The 24685-nt window shown below is 39.3% G+C and overlaps 1 protein-coding gene across 1 annotated transcript; it reads left to right on the forward strand.

Annotated features, from left to right (window-relative positions):
* Positions 1-7825: 7825 nt before the first annotated feature.
* On the forward strand, positions 7826-10290 carry LOC128544392 (polyserase-2-like). The gene is made up of 6 exons (XM_053514448.1): positions 7826-8065; positions 8180-8435; positions 8564-8738; positions 8829-9082; positions 9180-9277; positions 9364-10290. Exons 1-6 carry the CDS (start codon positions 8021-8023, stop codon positions 9820-9822), a joined length of 1287 nt encoding a protein of 428 aa, XP_053370423.1. The 5' UTR covers positions 7826-8020; the 3' UTR covers positions 9823-10290.
* Positions 10291-24685: the final 14395 nt, after the last annotated feature.

The raw sequence follows: 24685 nt of genomic DNA on the forward strand, positions 1-24685 counted from the left end.
TAAATTGACGACATTAAAATGTATCTATAAACTTTAAATGACGACATTAAAATATAAAAACTATGTAAACTCTACATACCAATCATCACCTACTGTATATTCACCAGGGAACCACTTTAAAATGGATAATATTCACACAAAAAACTTATTTACACTTATATTTACTTAAAATATTTTGTTATTGTTAAAAATTATTTTACTTTAAAAACAATTTATAAAGCTGTAAAAATGGCTCAAAATATAGATTGATTTTGTTTCTTTAATCATTGGACCCTTTTTAGTTTATTTGAACTCAATTTAAAAAAAGAAGTATTGTAAATTTTTTTATGAAAACGTCTTTAAAAAAAACATTTAAAAATGCTTTTTTTTATGAAAACGTCAAAGCACTTTTGTAAGTTGTTCTGGATAAGAGTGACTGCCGTGTAAACTAAAATAAGCTTTTTTGTTTGACAGGGAATTACGTAGGTTTTTTTTATGGTACAAAAAGTCTTGGCTAATGATTGAACAGATACAGGCAGTAAGAATGAAGAAGAACTTGTTTTAGTCAACTTTTAGTCTGACATGATGACGCAACATGTCTGTTGGTCATAATAAAACAAATATATTCTTTATGCAGTTTATCTTCATCATCTATGCTTCTATAGACAGGAAGCCAGATTATTATGTAGTTGCTGATTTAAAAAATGTTCATTGGCTGATCCCAAGTGCAAGAAAGTACATATATATTCAAATGTCATTCTGTTTCAGAGCAATAGTATTTGACCATGATGATGTTCAGAACATTGTGTGTGGTGCTCCTAGTCTTCACCAAAGGTAAGTTTTGAATTAGCTAGGCATTTCGACTTCCTCAATAAACAACCTGTTTTCTGAGACAAGAACTCATCCTGCCAGTTTAAGGTTCAGGAGTTTTTTCTATGCTTTACTAACAAACAGTTTTAGTGTAATGGTATTCTTCAACCATGGCTTAAATAAATATAACACAAGATCCATCACAATTATTAGTGAAATGTAAAATGTTATGTTGGGACTTTAATGTAAATTCAAAATATGTGCATGTGTGTGCAGCCCTGTATGACCTGGGTTTGTACTGGTCTAAACATATAAAAGTATACATATACGTACATGTACATGTAATAATATACAATACTGTAATTGTAATGATGTATACTGGGCTATTTTTAGCTTTGTAGGCAAGCATCAGCTTTTTAAATTTAATGCGGCCAGCTACAGGAAGCCAGTGCAGGGAGCGGAGAAGTGGTGTGGTGTGGGACAACTTGGAAAGGTTAAAAACGAGACGTGCTGCTGCATTCTGGATCAGTTGCTGAGGATGAATCATGGACAGAGGCAGGCCTGCCAGGAGTGAGTTGCAGTAGTCCAGTCTTGAAATAACAAGGGACTGAACAAGCACCTGAGTAGCCTGTGAAGAAAGAAATGGGTGAATTCTTCTGATATTGTAAAGAAGAAATCTACAAGAGCGAGTAAGGTTAGCGATGTGTGGGGAAAATGACAGATGATTGTCCATGGTTACCCCAAGATTGCGGGCAGTGGTTGAACGAGTGATTTGGTTGTTGTCCAGGATATCACAAGGTCTTGACAGGGGGATAAACAACAGTTCTGTTTTACTGAGATTGAGCTTCAGCTGATGAGCAGCCATCCAGCATGAGATGTCTGCCAGACATGCTGGGATCCGGGTGGAAACCTGAGTGTCAGAGGGAGGAAAGGAGAGAGTAAGTTGGGTGTCATCTGCATAACAATGGTATGAAAATCCATGCGATGATATGACCTTACCAAGAGACCGGGTATAGAGGGAGAACAGAAGAACACCAAGTACTGAGCCCTGCGGGACACCAGTAGAGAGTCTACGTGGGGCAGATGTAGATCCCCTCCATGTTACCTCATATGACCTATCTTCTAGGTAAGAAGCAAACCATTGCCACGCTGTTCCACAAATTCCAAGGCTTGTAAGAATAGATAATAGAATCTTGTGGTTCACCATGTCAAATGCAGCTGACAGGTCCAGGAGGATGAGGACAGATGATAGTTTAGCAGATCAAGCAGCATGGAGCTTCTCAGTGACTGACAGACTGACTACAGTCTCTGTAGAATGTGCCACTTTGAATCCAGATTGGTTGGGATCATTAAGGTTGTTCTGTGAGAGATAAAGAGCCATTTGGTTATAAACAGTTCTTTCAAGAATTTTGGAAATAAAAGAGAGAAGTGATACCGGGCGATAATTGTTAACTTCTGATGGGTCCAGGCAGGGTTTCTTGAGGATGGGAATAACCCTTGCCTTCTTAAAAGCAGCAGGAACATGACCAGATGATATGGAATGGTTGATGATGGTTGTGGTGAAGGGAAGGAGGTCTTGTGAGATGGCCTGGAGCATTGTGGAAGGGATTGGGTCTAATGAACAGGTGGTGGGGTTAGATGACGAGATGATCTGCTGAACCTCATCAGATGACAGGTTGGAGAATTCTGCTAAGGGAGGGAAGGGAAGGTCCTGAGGTTCTGCCGTAGGAGTTTGGTTGGGAGCGAAGGACTGGCGGATTGCTGCAATCTTCCCATCATAGAATGTGGCAAAATCGTCAGCAGTCAGAGAGGAAGGGGCAGGAGGAGTCGGTGGGTTAAGTAGTGAGGAGAAAATGTTGTGGAGTTTGCCAGGATCATGTGCAGAGGCTTCCAGCCTTTCTCTGAAGAAGGTGGTTTTGGCAGAAGTCACATCATATGAGAATTTGGAGAGAAGAGTCTTTGGTGAGAGGTGAGATCTGCATCAAGTTGCGATTTCTTCCATCTTCTCTCTGCATTTCTTAATTCTCTCCTGTTGTTGCAGTACATCAGATAGCCAAGGAGCAGGACAAGATGTCTTCCTTGGTTTAGATGACATCGGGCAAAGAAGATCTATGGATGAGGAAAGAGAGGAGAGGGAAGTTTCAGTCGCAGTCTCTAGTGGTAGAGGGGAGAAGGAGTCTGGGTCTGGGAGGGATGATAGGGTGCAGAAAGACACAGAGGAAGGGGAGACAGAGTGAAGGTTTCTGCGGGTAAAAGAGACATTTTGATTAGGTTTACAATTATTAATTGAGACCAGAGCAAATTTTTTAAATCAAATGATCATATGATCATAAAATCCTATGATTATATCAAATATTAAAGTAAAATACAGCAGACAGATTCAGTATGAGTAGCAGTGGCCAAAGCGTGCCCTGACTGTATCCTTTAAGAATTATTTATGTCTTTGCTATTGCATTTCAGTTCTTTGCTTCACTTACCTACTTAATTTATATGTTGAGTAAAATTATTATTTAGACATTCTTTTTACCTATAATACACACAGACAATTTTTTTAGAAATAGATATTCATCAAAGTGTCTACCAGCAAATATCATTGTAGGGCAACTAATCAGGTTATCAAACACAACAGTAAAAAAGAGGTCAGTCTGCTAATAAAGCAAAACAGACACGACCTGAATCAGATCAGAGTATCGAGCACCGAGTATCATGTATAACGCATGCGCTTCTTGTTTTGACACTGAGCATCCCGTCATCACGACTGAGCCAACGGTTTTTCTCTCTTGCGCTGCGGGTCCTAGTGCTCGTCACTTACTGGTATAATCAATGTGTGTGTGTGTGTGGTTTTCTTTCTCTTGCGCTGCAGAGTTTATGTGTGTTATGTGTGTGCGCGCGTAATTTGACACCGTACAAGTTTACTCTTTCTCTCACCTTTAATGTGTGTGTGTGTGTGTGTGTGTGTGTGTGTGTGTGTGTGTGTGTGTGTGTGAAACAGAGAGGGGGTGCTTTACTCACACACAATTGCACACACATAACAAACACTCAGCAGCGCAGAAGAGAGAAAAACACACGCACACACAGCGCCTGTGCGCATAAATGGAAACACTTATCTGTCAGGATTTATTTTTACTTTTTTAAGGTAACATGCAGGTTAATTTGTTTTAATTTTACTGTTACTTTCACGTTCTTACGTTTTATTTTGTGGTAATTATTTTTATGTATTTAATTTTTTTGGGCTGTGGAACAAATAATTTTAATTTTCATTATTTCTTATGGGAAAATGTGCTTTGATTTATGATTGTTTTAAAATACGAGCCCGCTTCCGGAACGAATTATGCTCGCAATCTGAGGTTCCACTGTACTTAATATATGAATACGTTAACAGCCAACAGCTAGGTGTAAATTTTGTTTAGAAATAAATAAATATATGAATAAATATATTTATTATTAAAACAAAGTCTAAAAATGACATAAAAACACATAGCTTGGCACAGGTTATATGGCTTTCCGGATGTCCTTCCTGACACAACTCTCCTATTTTTTCTAACCAGGTTTGGAACCAGCACTGTATACAGTGGCTGGTGTGGAAACCTACTGATGGCAGGGCTCAAACACAGATCCTCAGATACCTATATCAACAACCTACAGTAGAGCCTTAGTTGCCTAAACCACTCCTCCGCTGCATTTACAAACTATTATAAACCTATAATGTGAGTTAAGGTCAACATTCACAATGAAGATATTGTAGGTACTGGTGATAAATTAATTAATAAAAAAAAAAAATATATATATATACATATATTTTTTTTATAATTTATATAAGTTTAAAAGTTCCTAGCCATGTTGAAGGTGTGTATACCGTATGTGCAGTGATTTCACAGTTCTGGGGCTTAAGAAATAAAGACAACTGCAAATTAAGTGGCTCACACAAGTTATCGAACGGAAAACTGGAGCCAGATTACAGAAAACATAACACCAAGAACATTAACATAAATACAAACTGCCATAAGATTACACAGACTGGTATGATGGTCATGTGATTACATACTCAACCAGGGCGCTGCCTGTTATAAGCACTGTGCATACATGGTTTTTGATTTCTGTTTGCCAGTCAAAGAACGTTTCTAGCTTTTTTTCACATTTAGTTATCTTTCAGCATCGTTTCAGCAGGTTTACGAGTAGCCTAGAAACAAACAAAAGAATGAAGATAAACATTTTTTAAACTGGAAAGCGACCTGTCATACACAGCGAAATGTCTGTGAATGGTAGCACTGAGTTTAGCCTTAGACATGTATGCGGTAGGGTAATGAGAGTTTTATGGTAGTGGTGTTTCAGTAACATGCAAAAAACTTGGCACACCAAGTAAGCACACCCTGGATGCTTTTGACATGGTATTAAACCCCCTAACATTACTACAGTAGGTAAAAATCCATGGATTCCACTTACTTCACTAACATGTAAAACCTGTTCTCATTATGTGTCATGGAATTACCATGGAAGTATTATAACTAGTGGGCGGCACGGTGATGTAGTTGTTAGCACTGTCGCCTTGCACCTCCAGGGTCTGGGTTCGATTCCTGGTCTGGCTCGATTTCCATCTTTGTGTGCATGGAGTTTCCATGATCTCCCTGTGCTTGGTGGGTTTTCGTCTGGGTACTCAGGTTTTCTTCCACAATCCAAAAACATGTAGGTTAGGCTAATTGGTGATCCCAAATTGTCTGTAGTGTGTGAATGAGCATGTGAGTGTGTGTGAAATGCGATGGATTGGCACCATGTTCAGGGTGTACCCCTGCCTCATGCCCTAAGCCTCCTTAGATAGGCTCCATGTTCCTGCAACCCTCAATACAGTATAAACCGGGATAAACGATGATGTATCATAATTAGCAATGGTCATACAACACAAACCAGAGTAAAAGAAGAAAAAGATAAGCTGCTAATGATATCAGCAAAACATCAGTGGAACAAGCATTAAAAATGTTGTTTAAGTAACGATTGTCTTACTAAAACTTTTTCCATTTCAGGATGCCTCTCACAGCTGGATGGTAAGTTTTTCTTTACATTATTTAAAATATTTTGATATTTTTTAATTTAGAAATACATACATGCCATCATTGCTAACAAGAAAATCTTAATGGTAGAGACAAAAAGGAAAAAAAAATTAGGGTTTTCTGGGGGTTTTTCCACCTTCTAATTTTTGCCAGTATGTGCTTCAACTACCTAATGGTTTCTTTGGGTTTGCCTCTCTGGTTAAATTCAGGTGTTTAGCCTACAACTAAGAGTAAAAATGCTTTCAAATTCTATCCTATAACCCCATATGCAACTTAATTTCTATATTTTGCACTACCGCTGGAATCAATTTAACACTTAAGTGGTAAGAAAAACTAGACCTAGTAATCAATGTGGGTTTAACTTAGTTTTTTTATCTTTAACAGTCTGTGGCAAAGCTTACCTTAACACCAAGATCGTAGGAGGAGAGGATGCTGTCCCTGGGTCTTGGCCTTGGCAAGTCAGTCTGCAAATTTTTGGAAGCCATTTCTGTGGTGGATCCCTCATCAATAATAGATGGGTCCTCTCGGCAGCTCACTGCTTTGCAGGGTGTGATATAGAATAAACAATTATACAAAGAGCTTATAGAGGTTTAAAGCATAATGTATTAACGCCAAAGTGATGATGAACAAGAACAGTTATGTTTTTTTCAGAACTCCATACTCTCTGGTGACAGTAAAACTGGGGCTGCATACTCTGGATGGAAGCAATCCTAACAGTGTGTCAAGATTGCTTGTGAACGCTTTCATACATCCTTTGTACAGTCCTATAACGCAGGACAATGATCTCTCACTACTGCTGCTGTCTTCTGCTGTACCATTTAATAATTATATCACCCCTGTCTGTCTGGCTGCAACAGGAAGTACTTTTAATAATGGGACCCCAACATGGATTACTGGTTGGGGAAACATCAGATTTGGAGGTGAGAATTGAAATTGTTGCTGTTCTTATAGCTTTACAGTCAAATAGCATAGTTGAAAATTTAGGGAAATGCTAAGCTCACCCAGAGGAATTTTTTTTTTTAAAACACTTGATGACAAATGATAAGAATGAACAGCAAAGAACATTAGACACTACAGATATTTACATCAAATGCTACATGAATATAAGTGTGCAGGTCCTGAAAACTAAAAAAGGCTTGCACACATGAAAGCTGGCCACTCCAAACCTCACCCTCCTTTTTTCCTTTCTGAACTAGTTATTGTAGATTTTTTCCACAGCTTTTTCAACTTCCTCAACAGCAACACAAAAGAATATTAACTACACCAAACACACTTAACATGCAGTGTATAATATTAAAGAGTTCTCTTTGGAGTGCCATAGACTGACAGACAATAGAAAACAAATTACCATGTTGTGAGGAGACAAAAGGAATCCAACAAGGTATAGTATTACAATATAAGGAGTAAGGAAGCACAATAAGAGAAATGGTTTATAGACATAATAGATAGAACGATGAAAGATGTAAGAGACAGACTCATAGGAAAATTCATACAATATGAGAAAACCCTAACAGTCAAGGTAATAAACAGTAACATTAGGTTACATGTTGCTCGTTACTGTTTACTACATTTTGACTGACTAATAACACACAAATGACAAACCAACACAGCTCTGCAGAAGTATATAAACAAGAAATTTTATTTTAAAGAACCATAATAAAAACTAATGACTATGCTTTAAAAATGCAATTGTCATAACAACTCTGTTATACTCATTATCCTTGCATCATTGTCTTTGTATTTTTTTTTTTTTTATGAGCAATAACCTCATTACTATAGTTGGTCCACTTGTTGAATGTTTTTAAGTGATGTTCCAACAAGCTGCATTGTAATTGGTCAGAGGCATTCCTGTCGCTGGGCAAAAAGTTGGTCAAATCTATGAACAAAAAAAAAAAAGGCTTTTTTTTATCACATAGCGAAATTCTATCACTGATGTGAAATGTCCTACTGGAGGTGATTGGTTTGAAAAATATTATTTATGTGAGCGATAATCTTACCTCTGGCTTATAAATTTTTTTAGCGAGTCTTGGTTGGGCCACTGAGAAGGCGAGTAGATTAAATGATGTTTTACTTGTGTATTGTCAGTAAATTTACCATCTCCTGGGACATTACAAGAAGTTAAGGTTCCAGTTATTGGAAACAGGAAATGTAACTGCTTATATGGAGCTGGATCTATCACCGACAATATGTTATGTGCTGGGTTATTGCAAGGGGGCAAGGACTCTTGTCAGGTATTGTCATCATTATAAGTTTAAGTTTTGTACTGTAACTCAATTAACTCAATAAACTTTCAGTTTAAAGATTTGTACAATTCAAAGACATACATTTTTGCTTGCACTACACAGGGTGACTCTGGAGGTCCACTGGTTATCAAACAGGGCTCTCAGTGGATCCAGGCTGGCATTGTGAGTTTTGGTAAAGAATGCGCTCTTGAAAATTTTCCCGGTGTATATTCAAGGATTTCTCAATACCAGGATTGGATCAGTAAAATAATCATCACAAACCAGCCAGGATTCATCAAATATACATCAAATGACATTGATAGTGATCTGCAGGTGACCTGCAAAGGCTTGTTGCCTGTTCCCCCAACTATTGTACCGTGTAAGCTTATTTGCATTATATCTAACTCTTCTTGATGAATTTGCCACAAGTATATTTTTGTAATGTTTTTTTTTTTTGTTGTTGTTTAATTTTCTATAAAAAAAAATTTGATTTAATATCTTCTTTAGCTGTGGTATGTGGGAGTGCCAAGCTCAATACTATTTCTGGAGAAACAGATAGTTCCTTGGCATCAGCAGGTACATGGCCGTGGATGGCCAGCCTGCAGCTTAATGGTACTCATATTTGTGGTGGAACACTGATAGCTCAGCAATTTGTCATGAGCTCAGCTGATTGCTTCTCTAGGTAAACAAAATACATCCAGAAGAGCAGAGTGGGTGTCAAACAATAATCTTCAGACAGACATTAAAACCCTTTTTTTCCCCTTTTGTCTAGCTCAAGCAATCTCTCTGACTGGACCGTAAAACTGGGTCGGCTCAATCTGAACGGCTCTAACCCCAACGAGGTCTCTTTCACTGTGGCTAATATTACATTTAGCACAAATGCCAGCAATAACATAGCAGTGCTGAAGTTGTCTACCACTCCCACTCTTTCCGACTTCATCCAGCCCATATGTGTAGACTTTGGCAATACCAACTTCAGCATTGGTACTCGGTGCTGGGCAGCTGGCTGGGGCTCAGGAGGAGGAGGTACAGGTTTATTTATGTGTTAAACAAAATAAGTGTCTCATGTCAATATAATAATAATAATTATTATTACAATAATATTACTATCTTTCTGCTATAGTTCAACAAACGCTTCAGCAGTTCAACACTACTATAGAAAACTGTGGAAATTTGTCTTCATCCAGCAGTATTTGCATTAAAGCTATACCATTAGAACAGGTCTGATTTTTGTTTGTTTCACTTCTTTTTGTTATTGTCATCCAAAATAGGAAACTGACATGTGGTAATTTTTTTCTCTCCATCAGACTATAAGAGGAGGTCCTTTAATGTGTAAGATCGGACAGACATGGATCCAGGCTGCCATTTTAACCATCGCTAACAACATTGTGAACAACACCACTAATTCCACCAACAGCTCAAACAGCACCACTAATTCCACCAACAGCTCAAACAGCACCACTAATTCCACCAACAGCTCAAACAGCACCACTAATTCCACCAACAGCTCAAACAGCACTAGTGGCTCCACTAAATCCTTGTCCAATATATACCTTCGTGAGACAAATATACAGGTCATCACTTCAACATCCAGTTTCTCAGTTTTCTTGCAGGCTACAGTGGGTACCTTCCCTCCTGCTACAACATCCAGCAACTCATCTTCATCCTCATCATCTTCAGACAGTGAAGCTTTGTCATCCCTCTCAGTTGTTTCAGTCTTTCTATTGTCCCTTCTTGCCCTCCTCCAAACTTTTGGTTTAAAATAAGTACTCTCAAAAAGCCAGTATATTATTTGGAAAAATACAGTATATCTTTCTTGATTCATTTTTGGTTACTTTATTATTTTCTATTCTTTTTTTTTACCTGCATGGTTTGATACAGTGCAGATTAGTCTTGCTATCCAGTAATGTAACACACCTACACCATACCACCATGCCTACTGTATATCCTGTTCTTCATGAATGTCTTATAAAAGAGAACAAGACTAGCCTGTTATAGACATCTATATATTTGTGTATGTGGAATTAAACAGTTAATGCCCTGCTCCCAACATGTTAAGCTTTCATACATTATACTGTAAATATTGCACGGAATTGCTGTTTCATATAATCATACTTTAAATTACTGAGCAGTGAATTCAGTGGATTGGATTTGTGTGGTGCAAATGTAGCAGATAAGATTATATTTTACATTTACTGCATTTTACTGAAAAACTACAGTACAACACTATTAGATATAGGGTAAATAAATTGTGGCAATTCTGTAAATTATCTAATGTTCAATTATTATTACTTACAGTATAATGATGCAAACAAAGGGAAGTAAATGCTAGTACATGTTACTGGATAAAAAAATAATAATATTTTGATCTGTTTTGTGGTGAGAGCAGAATTATTTGGAGCGTGTAAATGAAATAATAATAATAATAATAATGTATAGTAAGTTTAACAGATCATAATACATAATATACAGAATATATATACACAGTGGAACCTTGGATAATGAGCATAATTCGTTCTGGAAGCAGGCATGCATTTCAAAACACTCATACATCAAATCGAATTTTCCCCTAAGAAATAATGGAAGCTCAAATTATTCGATCCACAGACCCAAAAAATAAATACTTAAAAATAATTAATACAATTTAAGTAAAAAGTAAAAATAAAACAAATTTACCTGCACTTTACTTAAAAAAAAGGTAAAAAATAAATCCCTAAAGATAAGTGTTTCCGTTTGTGCACGCAGCAGTGTGTGTGTGTGTGTGCGTGTGCGTGTAGAAGCTAAAATAAGGAGCCCCCCCCCTCCCCCTTCTCGTCTTACACAGTTACCCTTCCTCCACTCTTTTCACACAAGCGCACACAACGAAAACACAGTTTTATCAGAAAAATAATGACACTCAATTCAGAGACGCACTAATGAAATCACTGCTGTAAAGTAAAAATAAAACAAATTATCCTAAACTTTACCTTTGAAAAGAATCGCAACAAAGCAGTGTTTATGTGTAGAGCAGAGAGAAAGAGTGTGTGTGTCTGTGTGTCTGTAAAGGCAAAAGTAGGAGGGGTCTGTGTGTGACTCTGTGTGTGTGTGTGTGTGTGTGTGTGCGTGCGTGTGTGCGTGCGTGTGTGTGTGGCACGGTGTCTAATGATGTGCGCGGACATACACACAAAGAGCAGGTTGATACAGAAAGAGAAAATTGATCTTTAACCTTTCTAGTGAGACTTGCTCTTGCTTAACACATGTGCTGTACACACACGCATACAGACACAAAATAAAATATGTTTTAGGCACGCACACATGTGGTCACAGTGTTATAGTAAACAGTACACACCTGCATGGATATTGATTATACTAGTAAGAGACACGCACAAAGACCCAGGAGGAGATACGACTAACCACAATTCTGCAGTGCAAGAGAAAGAAAAGCCATTGGCTTTTTTTGTGATTACGCGACGGTCAGCGTCAAAACAAGAAGCGCATGGCTGATACATAATACTTGGTACAGTAAAACCTTGAATTATGAGTTACACGGTTTGTGAATGTTCCGCAAGACGAGCAAAGATTTTTATTTTTATTTTTTGACTTGAAAAACGAGCAAGTCTTGGTTTACGCACACCGAGTATCATGTGTCACTTCTTGTTTTGACACAGAGCGTCAAGTGATCACAACTGTGCCAACGGTTTTTCTCTCTCTTGCACTGCAGAATTGTGGGCAATCGTCTCCCCTGCTGGGTCTTAGTGCTCGTCTCTTACTAGTAAAATCAACATCCGTGCACGCATGTACTGTTCACTATAACAATGTGACCACATGTGTGTGCGTAAAACATATTTTATTTTGTGCTGTAAGCGCGTGTGCACAGCGTGCGTGTACTGTTTCTTATAACACACGTGTGCGCGCATGTAAAGAAAAAGAAAGTCTCATTAAAAGGTAAAAAAAATCCAATTTCTTTCTCTCTGTTATGTATGTGCGACACCGTGTTACACACTCTCTCGGCTTTAGTGTGTCTGTGTGTGCATCCCCTCTCTGCTTCACAGTTATTGTAATGTAATAACGCATAATTTGACACCGTGCTGGTTCACACACTCTCTCTCTGTGGATGGGAGGGGCTTCACACACACACACACACACACACACACACAGCGCCTGCACGCATAAACGGAAACACCAATCTGTCGGGATTTATTTCTACTTTTTTAAAAAGGTAAAGTGTAGGTTAATTTGTTTTATTTTTACTTTATATTTTGTGTTAATTATTTTTATGTATTTAATTTTTGGGGGCTATGGAATGAATAATTTGCATTTGGTTAATGAGTGTTTTGGAATATAAGCCTATTTGTGTGTGTGTGTGTGTGTGTGTGTGCGTGTGTGTGTGTGTGTGTGTGTGTGCGCGCGCTTTATTAGACACCTTGGCCCCCCTCTTTCGCCTTCACACATGTACAGCTTTGGAATTCAGGATTTTGCTACAGTCTTGCTTAACTGCACTGCTTTGCAATGTAATAGGTTTTTTTTATAGTATAGAAATTTAATAGAAGAATCAGCATGTCGTTCAAGCACTGTTATTAATTACTGTTTATTTTTAGGTTGTCATCATTGAGTAATCATTTAATGGCACTATTAGTAACTTGTTTGTTTCTTTTACTCTTTCTCCTTTGTTTACCTGAGTCAGTATATGTCACCGTAAATCACCTTTGTGCTTTTAAAAATGTACAAACGGAGACACCCTAATGGAACAGTTGTGCTCCTTTATAATGGCTTAAATCCTAGTACAATACTCGCGATGACAATTAAACTAAGTAGAAGCATGGAAATTAAACAATTATAATGATTGACATGTGTCATGTCATGACTGGCAAGTGAGAGAACAGAATGAGTTCATGGGAGTAAATGAATGGGTGTAAATTCCAAAATTCTAAATAATAAATTGCTGGGAATTTAAATAAATAAATGAATTAATGATAATAATAATAATAATAATAATAATACATTTTTATTAAAACAGTTTTTAATTCACTTTTAGATGTGTATTTTAAGATCGTTTGAGTCATCCTTTAATGGCACTAATTATCACTATTTTTTTTAACTCTTCTTCTTTGTTCAGCTGAGAGGCAGCACGTGTCTCCATAAATCACATTTGTGCTTTTTAAAATGTACTGTATATACGGAGACAATTTAACAGTTGTGTGTCTTTATAAATCACACTGTGTTGAAATAGCACAGGTTGAATTGTAGGACAATTCTTAGGTAAATGTTTACAGTTTACTTACAAATTGCATAAGGACCTACTGTAGCTGTTTTTCTTGCAGCTGTGTCCATCATATAGATCGCCAAGCAGACCACCTGACCCACATTCAACCTGGCATTGGTTGTACACTGAGTGCCCAGTGTTTATAATTGTTCTTTCGAGCTTGTAATCTGTGCTAAGGAAGCCTGGTGGCTAACCCATGAAACTATCAAAAATAATATAAGATATATTTATTAGAATCTTTGATATATTCTAAGGTTAATTTTAAATCTTATCAGCAGTGCAATACTTAAATTCCTCATTTTCATAACTACACATATTTTCCCATTAGTTTCACTTGCTTAACACTTATTGGTAATTGCACTACTGCAATAAATATTTTTATTTAATAAATATTTTATTCTTTAAAACATGCTGAGTCAAACATATGTCTGCAGCACTCTAGTGTCACTTGATCCATCCAGGCATGCATATTATACAGAGAAGAAAGAAGTAAGCTGCAACTTTAAGTCGTGCAAATGAGATAATTATTAAAGAGTGACATAATTTAGAGGAAATTCATAATTCTTTATTATTCATCGTTATTGATTTAGTTGCTCTAGTGTTTCATTACTATTTCTACAGTACTAGCAACAAGGTTAAAATATGAATTAAACATAAACAATATAATTAACTATTTAGTTTATTTAAAAAGGACTATGGTATCTCTTTGCTTAATTGGCCAGCAAACTCGCCCGACCTAAAACCCATAGAGAATCTATGGAGTATTGTGAAGAGGAAGATGCGAGACACCAGACCCAACAATGCGGTATCAAATAATACTGTACCTTGTGCATATAAAATACTTTCAGCAAAGCTCGGGTGAATTGCTTATTGTGAAGTATTTGTCTCCCCACCCAATTGATGGAAAGCAATCTGTGAGTCTTGATAATGATGATGTGCAGTTAAAAGGGCCACCACATTCACCTGACTCGATGTGATTTTTTTTTATGGGTCTATGTGAAAGCTCTGGTTTTTATCCCCCCTCTTTCTTTCAAGCCTTAAGGAACTCTAGCAGAGAATCATTGAGGCACTGGAGACTGTTACGCAATATATGCCTAAGCGTGTTGAGCAGGAGCTGGACTACCAACTTAACGTGTGTTGTATCACGCCTATTGAACAGTTGTAAAGCTTTGTGATATTGGTTATAAAATCTATATCTGTTTGAACATGTTGGAATTTTTGGGATTTATTTCCCCTAATTTTCTCCCTAATATCTGTAGGGATTTCGTATCCAATTCCCACCTGTTGCGTAGGGCCCTCCTAAATCAAGGTTATTACTCAATCATTAAGTGCCGGTGACTGTCACGTGTTTCCTTCGAACCACATGAAGCCAACTGACCACATTTTTTCGAACTACTTGCTCACGCACCTTTGGGGGTGACGTAGCACACTCAGAGAACAGCGTTATTTGGTCCTTCCGCTTGCATGACCTCACACACTGCATGAAAAGAGTTGTTTTCGGACAAATATGGTATGGGAAATCCCCGCTAAACTTTAGGTTTGCTAGTTGTATGAGGCAGAGTGCTTGAAAAGGTAGAATGCAAAGGAAATTTTGTGAAACGACCAGATACCTTATGTATATGGATGTATACGGGAATCGGTAAAAACTTTCTAGGAATCCTCACAGCTAGTAGTGAGAGGTAATGGCGGTGAGGTGTAAAGGCCTTTTGTATGTTAATGACTAGCAAAAAGAGGTGCTGTCCTTCTTATCATAGCCGGGTGCGGGGATTATCTGTGATGTGCCTTTGTCTCTTCAGCTTGAGGGTTTTAAAGGAGAAGCAAGCTGCACACACTGCTCTTCTCAAAAGGGGTTATCCAGCATCTTGATGCATTTGAGCACAAGTTTAATGAGAGAAGACCACACGAAGAGTCAAGCCATGTGCATAAAAGAGCTAAGAGGGTGCATAACGTGGGCATTGCGGTTGACCTTTATGTTACCTGACAATACAGTAGTAAATTATACCTTGCCAAGTTAGCCTAAGCATTTGGCTACACATCTACTTTTTGTTACTTGCATTGATGTAGGTGTCCAGAATATTCAAAAGTTTGTCACGTCCGAATTATACAATGTTGTTTACAAATGTATGTATTAAAGCGATTTTAATTCAACATTACAGGAAGCTATAAGGAGCCTCCATAATTCAGAAAACAACCCACATAAATACGATCCACAAACTGGGTAAAAATGTTGTTTCATTACATGCCATGCATGGGGTTTTACATAATAATTTAAAATGTAATTGATGATACTACTCTCTTTCCAGACAAAATAAGTTTACTTTATGATCATGCCGTGATGACATACAGTATCTGCTGAAGGAATTAAAGATGACTTTTGCAGATACAGACCCTGAGTATATAAAGGGTAATCAGAATGTGGTATTGTAATTATTTTCATGTCCCTTTATTTTTTTATCCCTCTAATAATTTGAATTGTTTATGTCACTTTTTTTTTTTTTACCAACATGTTAAACATTGCAAAAGAAATACTTTTTGTCTCAGCCAGGAAAGTGTTAGCTAAGAGACTCCATTAAGACAGGGGCTAAAAACCAACAAAGATAAGCAAGTGTACAAATTCATTTATGTAATAAGTTCTGTACATCTCTGAGTGTTTTTAGAGGTTAACATATGATGTGCTTTGCAGTACTGCAATACTGCAATACTGGAGCTGATGTCCGATGAGGAGGTTGCCATTGTGAGCCATGCCGTCAGCGTGTAATATCTAATGGGACAGAGCTAGAAGGACATTTATTTTGGACATCTAACAAGCACTGGTGCATGTTTGTTTTAGTATTGCTTTTAATTTAATTGCACCTTCATAAATGCACATTTGTTCATTTTTTCCATATTTTATGTGTTTTCCCCCTTATTCTTACTTTGCTTTGTATATTTATTAGTCTTTGGTTTTATTCAATTCTATTGACATTTTTTGAAGTATGTAGAGGATATATAGTATTGTGTGTGTGTGTGGGGGGGGGGGGGTCTATCTACATACCTGCCCAATATCCAATCAAGTCACTAAGTTATGAGGGCTTGGGTTGGGCTAAATAAAAAGTAGTAACTGGGTAAAGTCCCAATAGATGTCAGGGTTTGAAGAGTGTTTTCATTATTCTCAATACAGATACACCTCTTTTCATGCAGTGGTAGAGGTTTTGGATTGGGGTTTGTAATCCAGTCTTGGGGTCCTGTATTATACAGTATAAATCTATTTTATTTGTCATTATTAGTTTGTTCATATACCCTTGCTTTGTATTGTGCTGTAATTTGTAATTTGGTATTGTCTCTTTTCTTTCTTTTTCTCCTTTCTCCTTTTCCTTTGCCATCATAAATGAACAATCTGAACAGCTTTTTCGCGAAAACAAAATAAAAGGTTTGCAGATAATCACTGTAGTAGGCACAGGTGACACTGATGCAGGCCACTGTGCTGTCTTGGGCAGCAGGTAGCACCCTTGTTCTGCTTTTTCCTTTTTTCCAAGAGTATTGCAGTTCTCCAGTTTCATCTCTAGTTGGACCTTTGGTCTAAGGATATGGTCTCCTTTATAGGTAAAGGAGAGGCACTCAGAGAAGAAGGAAAACAAAAGCAGGCAAAAGCAACAGTAAAGCAACAAAAAGGGAATGGCTGATAAAACACACACACACGCACACACACACACACACACACACACACACACACACACATATTATCACTCAGATTAACTCAAAACAGATATATCAACACACACTCAAACACACTGATCAACACTAATGTACACACCAACATGTAAATGCTCTTTGCACAATATTCATTAATTGCTAATTTGCACAAACTATTTTTATCTTTGCTGCTACTTACAAGGAACGTTTACTGTTTAATGTTTTATGTTTCTCCTCCCACTACCTCAACCTACTACCACAAAGTATTGTAATGTCATGCTGTCGCATTTTCACTTTGTCTCTCTTGTTTGCACGTGCACTTTATGCTGTCACTTTTGTATAAAAACATAGACAGTTCTCGCAATACATATGATTTAAAAGAAAATGTGATTTATTCAATTCAATAAAATTTTATTTATAGAACACTTTTAACATTGGTCATTGTCTCAAAGCAGCTTCACAAAACGAAAAGAGGATTATGGAATTGTGTAGCAAAGCAAGTAGAAATGTGTATAGATTATAGTGATCAGATCCCTGTCCCTGATGAGCAGCTAAGGACAATGGTAAAATTCCCTGGGATGGCAATAGGAAGAAACCTTGAGAAAAAACAGATTCAACAGGAAACCCATCCTCATTTGGGCCATAACAGATAGCAGGAATTTTTATTGCAGACAAACTGTGTTAAGCAGCTGGAAGTTCAACATAACAGAAGATGTCTAACTTAATATGGGATCCAGTTCAGTTTGGCACCAGCTTGAAGCAGAATCCAGCTGGAGGTGGTCTTTCTCTGGATGCCTCAGGAACCTCATAGGGTTGGCCTCTGTCTACTGGCACAATCCTAAGGTGCCTGCTAGTTGTGAGATGTCATAACGCATTCATCTGGCCAACAAAATTTCAGAGTTGGTCATAACCAATTTATTTTTGCACATTCCTTTTTTTCTGCTTCAACTCCTATTAACTTTAAGACCTGGCATAGGTGCCAATGTAATAAGACAATCAATGTTATTCACTTCACTTGTAAGTGGATTTAATGCTATCAATGGTCAGTGTATGTGTTTTGCAGTGTCACTTGAGAAACCATAATTTAACACTAACAAATCCAGATTCTTTCACTGGAAGTGACACACAGGTGAACAATAATTTCTCAAATATGTGTTATGCATATGCAGTACAATATCTACATCTACACAAAACTTCTAAAAAAAACTTTTTTGCAACATTGTCCTGCTGGCTATGCCAAATGTTGGCCTGTGAGGTACAGTAATTTTATTGTTTACTTCTCAGGAAGAATCTCTAAGAAAGCTCTAGGGAAACCACTTGTTATTGAGAAGAATCAGAAAAAAGGCATCAGTTTGCCAGGCAGCATAAAAATTCAACTTTGAAGTGATGGAAAAAGGTCATTAGATCCAGAGTCTAAAAATACATTGTGGGAGTATACTGTACACAGGTACAGTGTATACTTTAAGTGTTATATAAAAAATAAAAGGCTCCAAGAACATAAAAATACATTATAGAAATAGAGGTAATAAGAAAATACAATTGCCTTGCATTAATGAACAAGGCAAGTCATCATTAATACTCTAATAAAAAGTTTTTTCTTGTAATAACTAGAATAACATCTCACAAAATTAGTTGTCTGTAAATCTATTAGTCAAACTTGCTGTTGAGTCTTTATTACATGTACTTAAGTAAAATTTTATTCAATATTTTTTGTTCTTTGTATTATTATTATTATTATTGACTGAACGGAAACAGTACCATTGGCACCACAAATAGATATAATATTAGAAACAAATTATTAACTTTGTGTCAAAATCAGAACGGACACAAGTGCAGGTCTCCTTCAAGCTTCTTTTTATTTATTTATTTTTTTCTTCACTATCTATTGAAGAGATGCCTTGATTCAGGCAAAAACAAAAGAACAAAAACAAAACAGAAACAAACTGAACTGTTTTCTTTAGACAAAAACACAGGAACGCCAACGTCTCTTAAATGAAAAACAAAAACCACTCCTAAGAGGAAAAAGGCCTTAACTATGAGAGGTGGCTGTAGTTCCCTTGGCAGACAGCATGGGACCGAAGTCCGCTGAACAGCGAAGGCAGGTCGGCCTAGGGGCGGCAAACTGCAGAACAGCGCAAACTAAGAAAAAACAGGACCCAGTCCGGATACAAAAAGACAAAATAATGAGAGAGAGGGGGGGAAAGGTAAAACAAAACAAAGCCAGAGGATACTGGCTTGGAGCCAATATAAGGAACAAAATATACCGAACTGGACAGGACACAAAACGGGCAGACGGCTGGCGACATGAAACAATGATCTGACACAGGACAACAGACAAGAGGGAATAAATAGGGTGAATGATTACAACGAAAACGAGGGAAAAAGGTGAGTGAAATCATCTTGATAGAATAATAATGAGGAAGTGGGAGGAAAGGTAGTGATGTCACAGGAACACAGGCACATGACGAGGATAAAAAAAAAGCCATTTGCTTGAATAGACATGTAAACAACACAGAATGCAAGGGGGAAAGAAAAAAAATAAAAACTTTAGAGATCAGACAGGGGTTTGACAGTGAAAATCCCCTCCCATCCCAGGAAGTCGGATTATGGGATGCCAGGCAGCAGAGAGCATGTTCCAAATCCTGGTTATTGAGAGACAAACTGTGGGCCCCTATTGGAGATCACATCAACCGGAAGACCATGAATCCGGAATACTTGGTCAACCACCACCTGAGCAGTCTCTTTGGCGGAGGAGAGCTGGGGAGAGGGATGAAGTGGGCTGCTTTGGAGAAGCTGTCCACCACTGTGAGAATGATGCTAAATGTGACCACGGGCGGGCGGAGATGGGTAATGGCCAAAGCAGACCAACGAGAGGCGAAGATAAACTCATGTTCTGGGCGCAAACTGAGCAAGCTGCCACAAACTGCCTGACATCCCTGGTCATGAAGGGCCAGCAAAATCGCTGACGGATGAAGGCCAGCGATCTCTGAACTCCTGGGTGACAAACTAGTCTGGATGACCCCACTGGATGACCTTAGAGCGCAGTATCAAGGGGACATACAGCTTGCCTGCTGAAACCCCTCTGGGTATGCGGCGCTTATGCAGAGCCTCCTGAACCTCCCTCTTGACATCCCATAAAAGTGCGGCCACCACCATGCCTTTGGGCAGGATGGTGTCAATAGAGACTTCCCGCTCGGGGGTCTCAAACAGGTGAGAAAGAGAGACCAGCTTTGTGTTTTTAGGAGAGGGTAAAATTAAAACGGCTAAAAAAAGACCAGCGGGCCTGTCTAGAATTTAGTCTTCTGGCCGAATTGATGTACTCTAGATTTTTGTGGTCGGTCCAGACCACGAATGGTTGAACTGCGCCCTTCAGCCAGTGACACCACCCACCCAAAGCCAGTCTGACTGCCAACAACTCAAGATTACCTATGTCATAGTTCCGCTTAGTGGGGTTCAGGCGGCGGGAGAAGAAGGCACAAGGATGCACCTTTCCAGCTCAAAGAGAGCATTGTGACAGGACCACACCTACTCCAACATCGGAAGTGTCAACCTCAACAATGAACTTTCATTTAGGATCTGGAGTAGACAAGACAGGAGAAGAGACAAACTGGGAGAGATACTCTCCGCTTTCACGAATAGTTGGTTCTCCAAAAGCCGTTGCAACACCTGCCGGACATGCTGAGTGTGTACCTGCAAAGGGGGAGAAAATATCAGGATGTCATCCAGGTACACAATGACAAATTAAATTACCATGTCTCTCAGCACATCACTGACCAGGGGCATTGGTCAGACCAAACGGAAGGACTCGGTATTCAAAGTGTCCCATGGGTGTGTTGAAAGCTGTCTTCCACTCATCTCCCTTCCGAATACGGATAAGGTGGTAAGCATTGCGCAGGTTAAGCTTAATGTAATGTCATTCAACCCCCGATAATCAATACAAAGGCGCAGGGAGCCATCCCTCTTCTTGACTTCTAGGGCCAGGGGTAGCTCAGTGGTTAAGGCATTGGACTACGGTTCGGAAGATCCCAGGTTCAAACCCCACAACCACCAAGTTGCCACTGTTGGGCCCTTGAGCAAGGCCCTTAACCCTCAACTGCTCAGATGTGTAATGAGATAAAAAAAAAAAATTTAAGTCGCTCTGGATAAGAGCGTCTGCCAAATGCCTAAATGTAAATGTTGACAAAGAAGAACCCTGCACCCACAGGGGAGGAGGAGGGATGGATGAGGCCAGCTTTGAGGGACTGGTTAATATATGTGTCCATGGCCTCTCTTTCCGGACCTGAAAGGGAATGCAAGTGACCCTTGGGCAGAGAAGTGTCTGGGAGGAGCTCAATGGCAAGGACATGGCCCGGGACTTGCTGAACACCAGACTTAGGTCGTGGGACTCCGCCGGAACCCCAGACAGGTCAGCAATCTCCACCTGCAACACAGGAAAAACACAACCAGAAAAAGGGGCAGGACTAAGACAAGAAGCAAGACAATTTTGGCTCCAAGATAAGACAGAATTTCCAGACCAATTAACGTGAGGGCCATGTTGTACCATCCAGGGGTGCCCCAACGGGACCAGGCAGGGATATGTTCAGGCAAGGGAATGGCTGGAATACCCAATCGTGCAGCTATCGAGCTGTCCATGAAATTATCCTCAGCCCCCGAATCAACCAAGGCTGAGCATGACTCTGAAGTCTCCCTATACTGGACCAATACCGATTAAAGGGTGCGAGAGGAGGGGGATTGTGAAAAAGGAATAGCGCTTACCAGGATCCCCCGCTTCACTCGTGAGCCTTGGCTTTTGTTGGGCAGGCTGCGGCAAAGTGGCCTGGCTTTCCACAATAGAGGTACAGGCCCCTGGTCAGACGCAGTTGTTTCTCCTGGGGTGTTCCCAGATGGAAGCGTCCCACCTGCATGGGTTCAGGTTCTGACAGGACACCGGTCGGCGAGGGAGAGTGGGAACCCTCCACCCTGCTAAAGGAGCGGCGACAAAGACGAGTCTTGATGCGGAGTGCCAGATTGATGAGGTCTTCCAAGTCGCCGACGACAGAGGAGGTATTGCGTGGCCAGTTCATCCTGTATGTCCTCCTCAAGCCTGGCCCGGAACATTGCCCTAAAGGCTGCCTTGTTCCAGTCACAGGAGGCTGCTATGGTCTTGAACTGGATGGTAAACTCCCTGACTGAACGACCTGCCTCACGAAGCCGTGCGAGCTTGTCCGCTGCCTCCTGTCCTCTGACAGACCGGTCAAAAAGCCTCATTATTTCCTGCTGAAGCTTATTAAATGAGTCACAGCATGGGGTACTGGACTCCCAGACAGATGTTCCCCCTTCACGAGCTTTGCCCGTAAGGAGAGTCAGGACAAATGCCACTCTTGTCTCTTCTGCTGCGAACGTGCGTGGCTGGAGGGCGAACACTACTGAACATTGTGTCAGGAAGGCTCGACAGGAGATGGGGTCCCTGTCATAGGGAGGTGGGTTGTTGCAGCGGGGTTCATGCTCATGATGTGAGGGGAGGTGGGCAGAGTCTGCTTAAGCGCCCTTTCGCTGGAGTTCCTGGATGCGAGCCGTGAGGTCTGCCACTTGGTTGGTGAGGAACTCCCCTCTCTTGTGGTGCTGGTCTGAAAGAGTTTGAACCTGCTGCGTCCATGCTGGTCAGATCGTTTTGTCAGGAAATCAGAACTGACACAAGTGCATGTTTCCTTCAAGCTTCTTTTAATTTTTTTTTTGTACTATCTATTGAAGAGATACCTTGATTCAGGCAAAAACAAAACAACAAAAACAAAACAAAAACAGAAACAAACTAAACTGTTTTCTTAGGCAAAAACACAGGATCACCAACATCTCTTAAAAGAAAAAAACTGCACGGCCGCGAAGAAGAGCAAAGGCAGGCCGGCCTCAGGACGGGAAACTGCAGAATAGCGCAAACCAAGAAAAAACAGGACCCAGCCTGGATACAAAAAAGACAAAAAAAAAACAAAAGAGAAGGGGGAAAAGGTAAAACAAAACAAAGCCGGAGGATACTGGCTTGGAGCCAAAATATAGAACAACATATACCGAACTGGATAGGACACGAAACAGGCAGACAGCTGACGACATAGAACAACGATCTGACACAGGACAACAGACAAGAGGGAATAAAAAGGGTGAATGATTACAACGAAAACAAGGGGAACAGGTGCATGAAATCATCTTGATAGAATAATAAAGAGAAAGTGGGAGGGATGGTAGTGATGTCACAGGAACACAGGCACATGGCGAAGGATCAAAACAAATGCCATGTGCTTGAATAGACATGTAAACAACACGGAATACAAGGGGGGAAAGAAAAAAAAAACTGAATTTTAAAGATCAGACCAGGGGTTTGACACTTTGGACTTTGGTTGAGGTTAATTCAATGCATAAGTTTTTTCTTCTGTGTTTACCCTTTATATTCTTTTTTTAGGTCATCAATTTTATCTACAGTAGTGCTTCTATAGGATTGGACTACATGACCCCCATGTGCATCAGTAAGCCGTGGCCACTTATGACTGTGTTGCTATTCACTAGTTTTAATTTCTTGGATTACTTTTGGTAGGTCCTGACTACTCCATACCGGGAACATCTCACAAGACCTGCAGTTTTGGGGTTGCTCTGACCCAGTCATATAACTGTGACAATTTGGCCCTTGTCAAAGTCACTCAAATCTTGATCATGAACAACTCCAAAGCTGCAATCTTGCAGGATGTTCCCAGGCTGCAGTGGTCAGGACATACCCAAACTGATCCAAGAAAGAAAAACCAGTGAAGTGGCTAAAGGGTCATAGTGAAGGAGGCCAAAGCTCATTGATACATGTGGGCAGGGCTCCCAGAAAACACAAAGAAGTGTTCAGTTGCACAGGTGGAAGTACATTATCTGAGTTTCCACTTGTGTCATGGGCAGGTGCATCCCCAAATTGATAAGACCTTGCTAAAAATCGGACAAGGCAGTTCTTCTTAAATTATTGAAAATTCTTAAAAGCATTGAACTAAGATGTGTTCACTAAGAGGTGTCCACTAAGAGGTGTCCATAAATAGTATTGGAATTTTCTCATCATAGTCCAATAGCAGCGCATCTAAGACTAAACTGTTTCATGCTTGCTTCTATTTGCTGGTCATTCATGGCAATGTATGCAGGTGTGTGGCATGCTAATAAATCCCCCAAGTGTTTGCTTACTGCGTTCTTCACCAGTACCACCAGACAAATAACAAATGCATGCCAGTACAAATACATACCCCAAAGTGTGGATAAAGAAAATGGTCTATAAAGAGAGAAGAGCAGGAGCATAGTTACAGCATTTTCACTGGTGTCGAGGGAAAAATAACTCAGGTCATTCATCCTGGCACCTGGCATATAAGAAAACATTATCAACCCAAATAATAATTAATATATTTTTTAAATGATGTTGCAATATTTTTGTTAATCTAATATGTAAAACCATTAAACAAGTTTTCCAGGGTTTTCCTCCACATGTTCATGTGTACAGAAAGCAAAATATATATTCAACTGATATAATGATCACCTGACACTTTATTTACTGTATCTTAGTAGGCTGCTTTTATAGACTTTTGCAGACTACTTTTTACAAATGTGCAGTTTTTTTGTGTATTATGCAATGAAAGCAGTATTCCTTATATTTTTTAGAATACAAAACAGGAACACTCATTAGTGCACAGTAACACTTAAAGTGCCCCTAATCAGGCCTGTGACTT

The sequence above is a fragment of the Clarias gariepinus genome, chromosome 16, assembly GCF_024256425.1.
Source record: "Clarias gariepinus isolate MV-2021 ecotype Netherlands chromosome 16, CGAR_prim_01v2, whole genome shotgun sequence".
NCBI lineage: Eukaryota > Metazoa > Chordata > Actinopteri > Siluriformes > Clariidae > Clarias > Clarias gariepinus.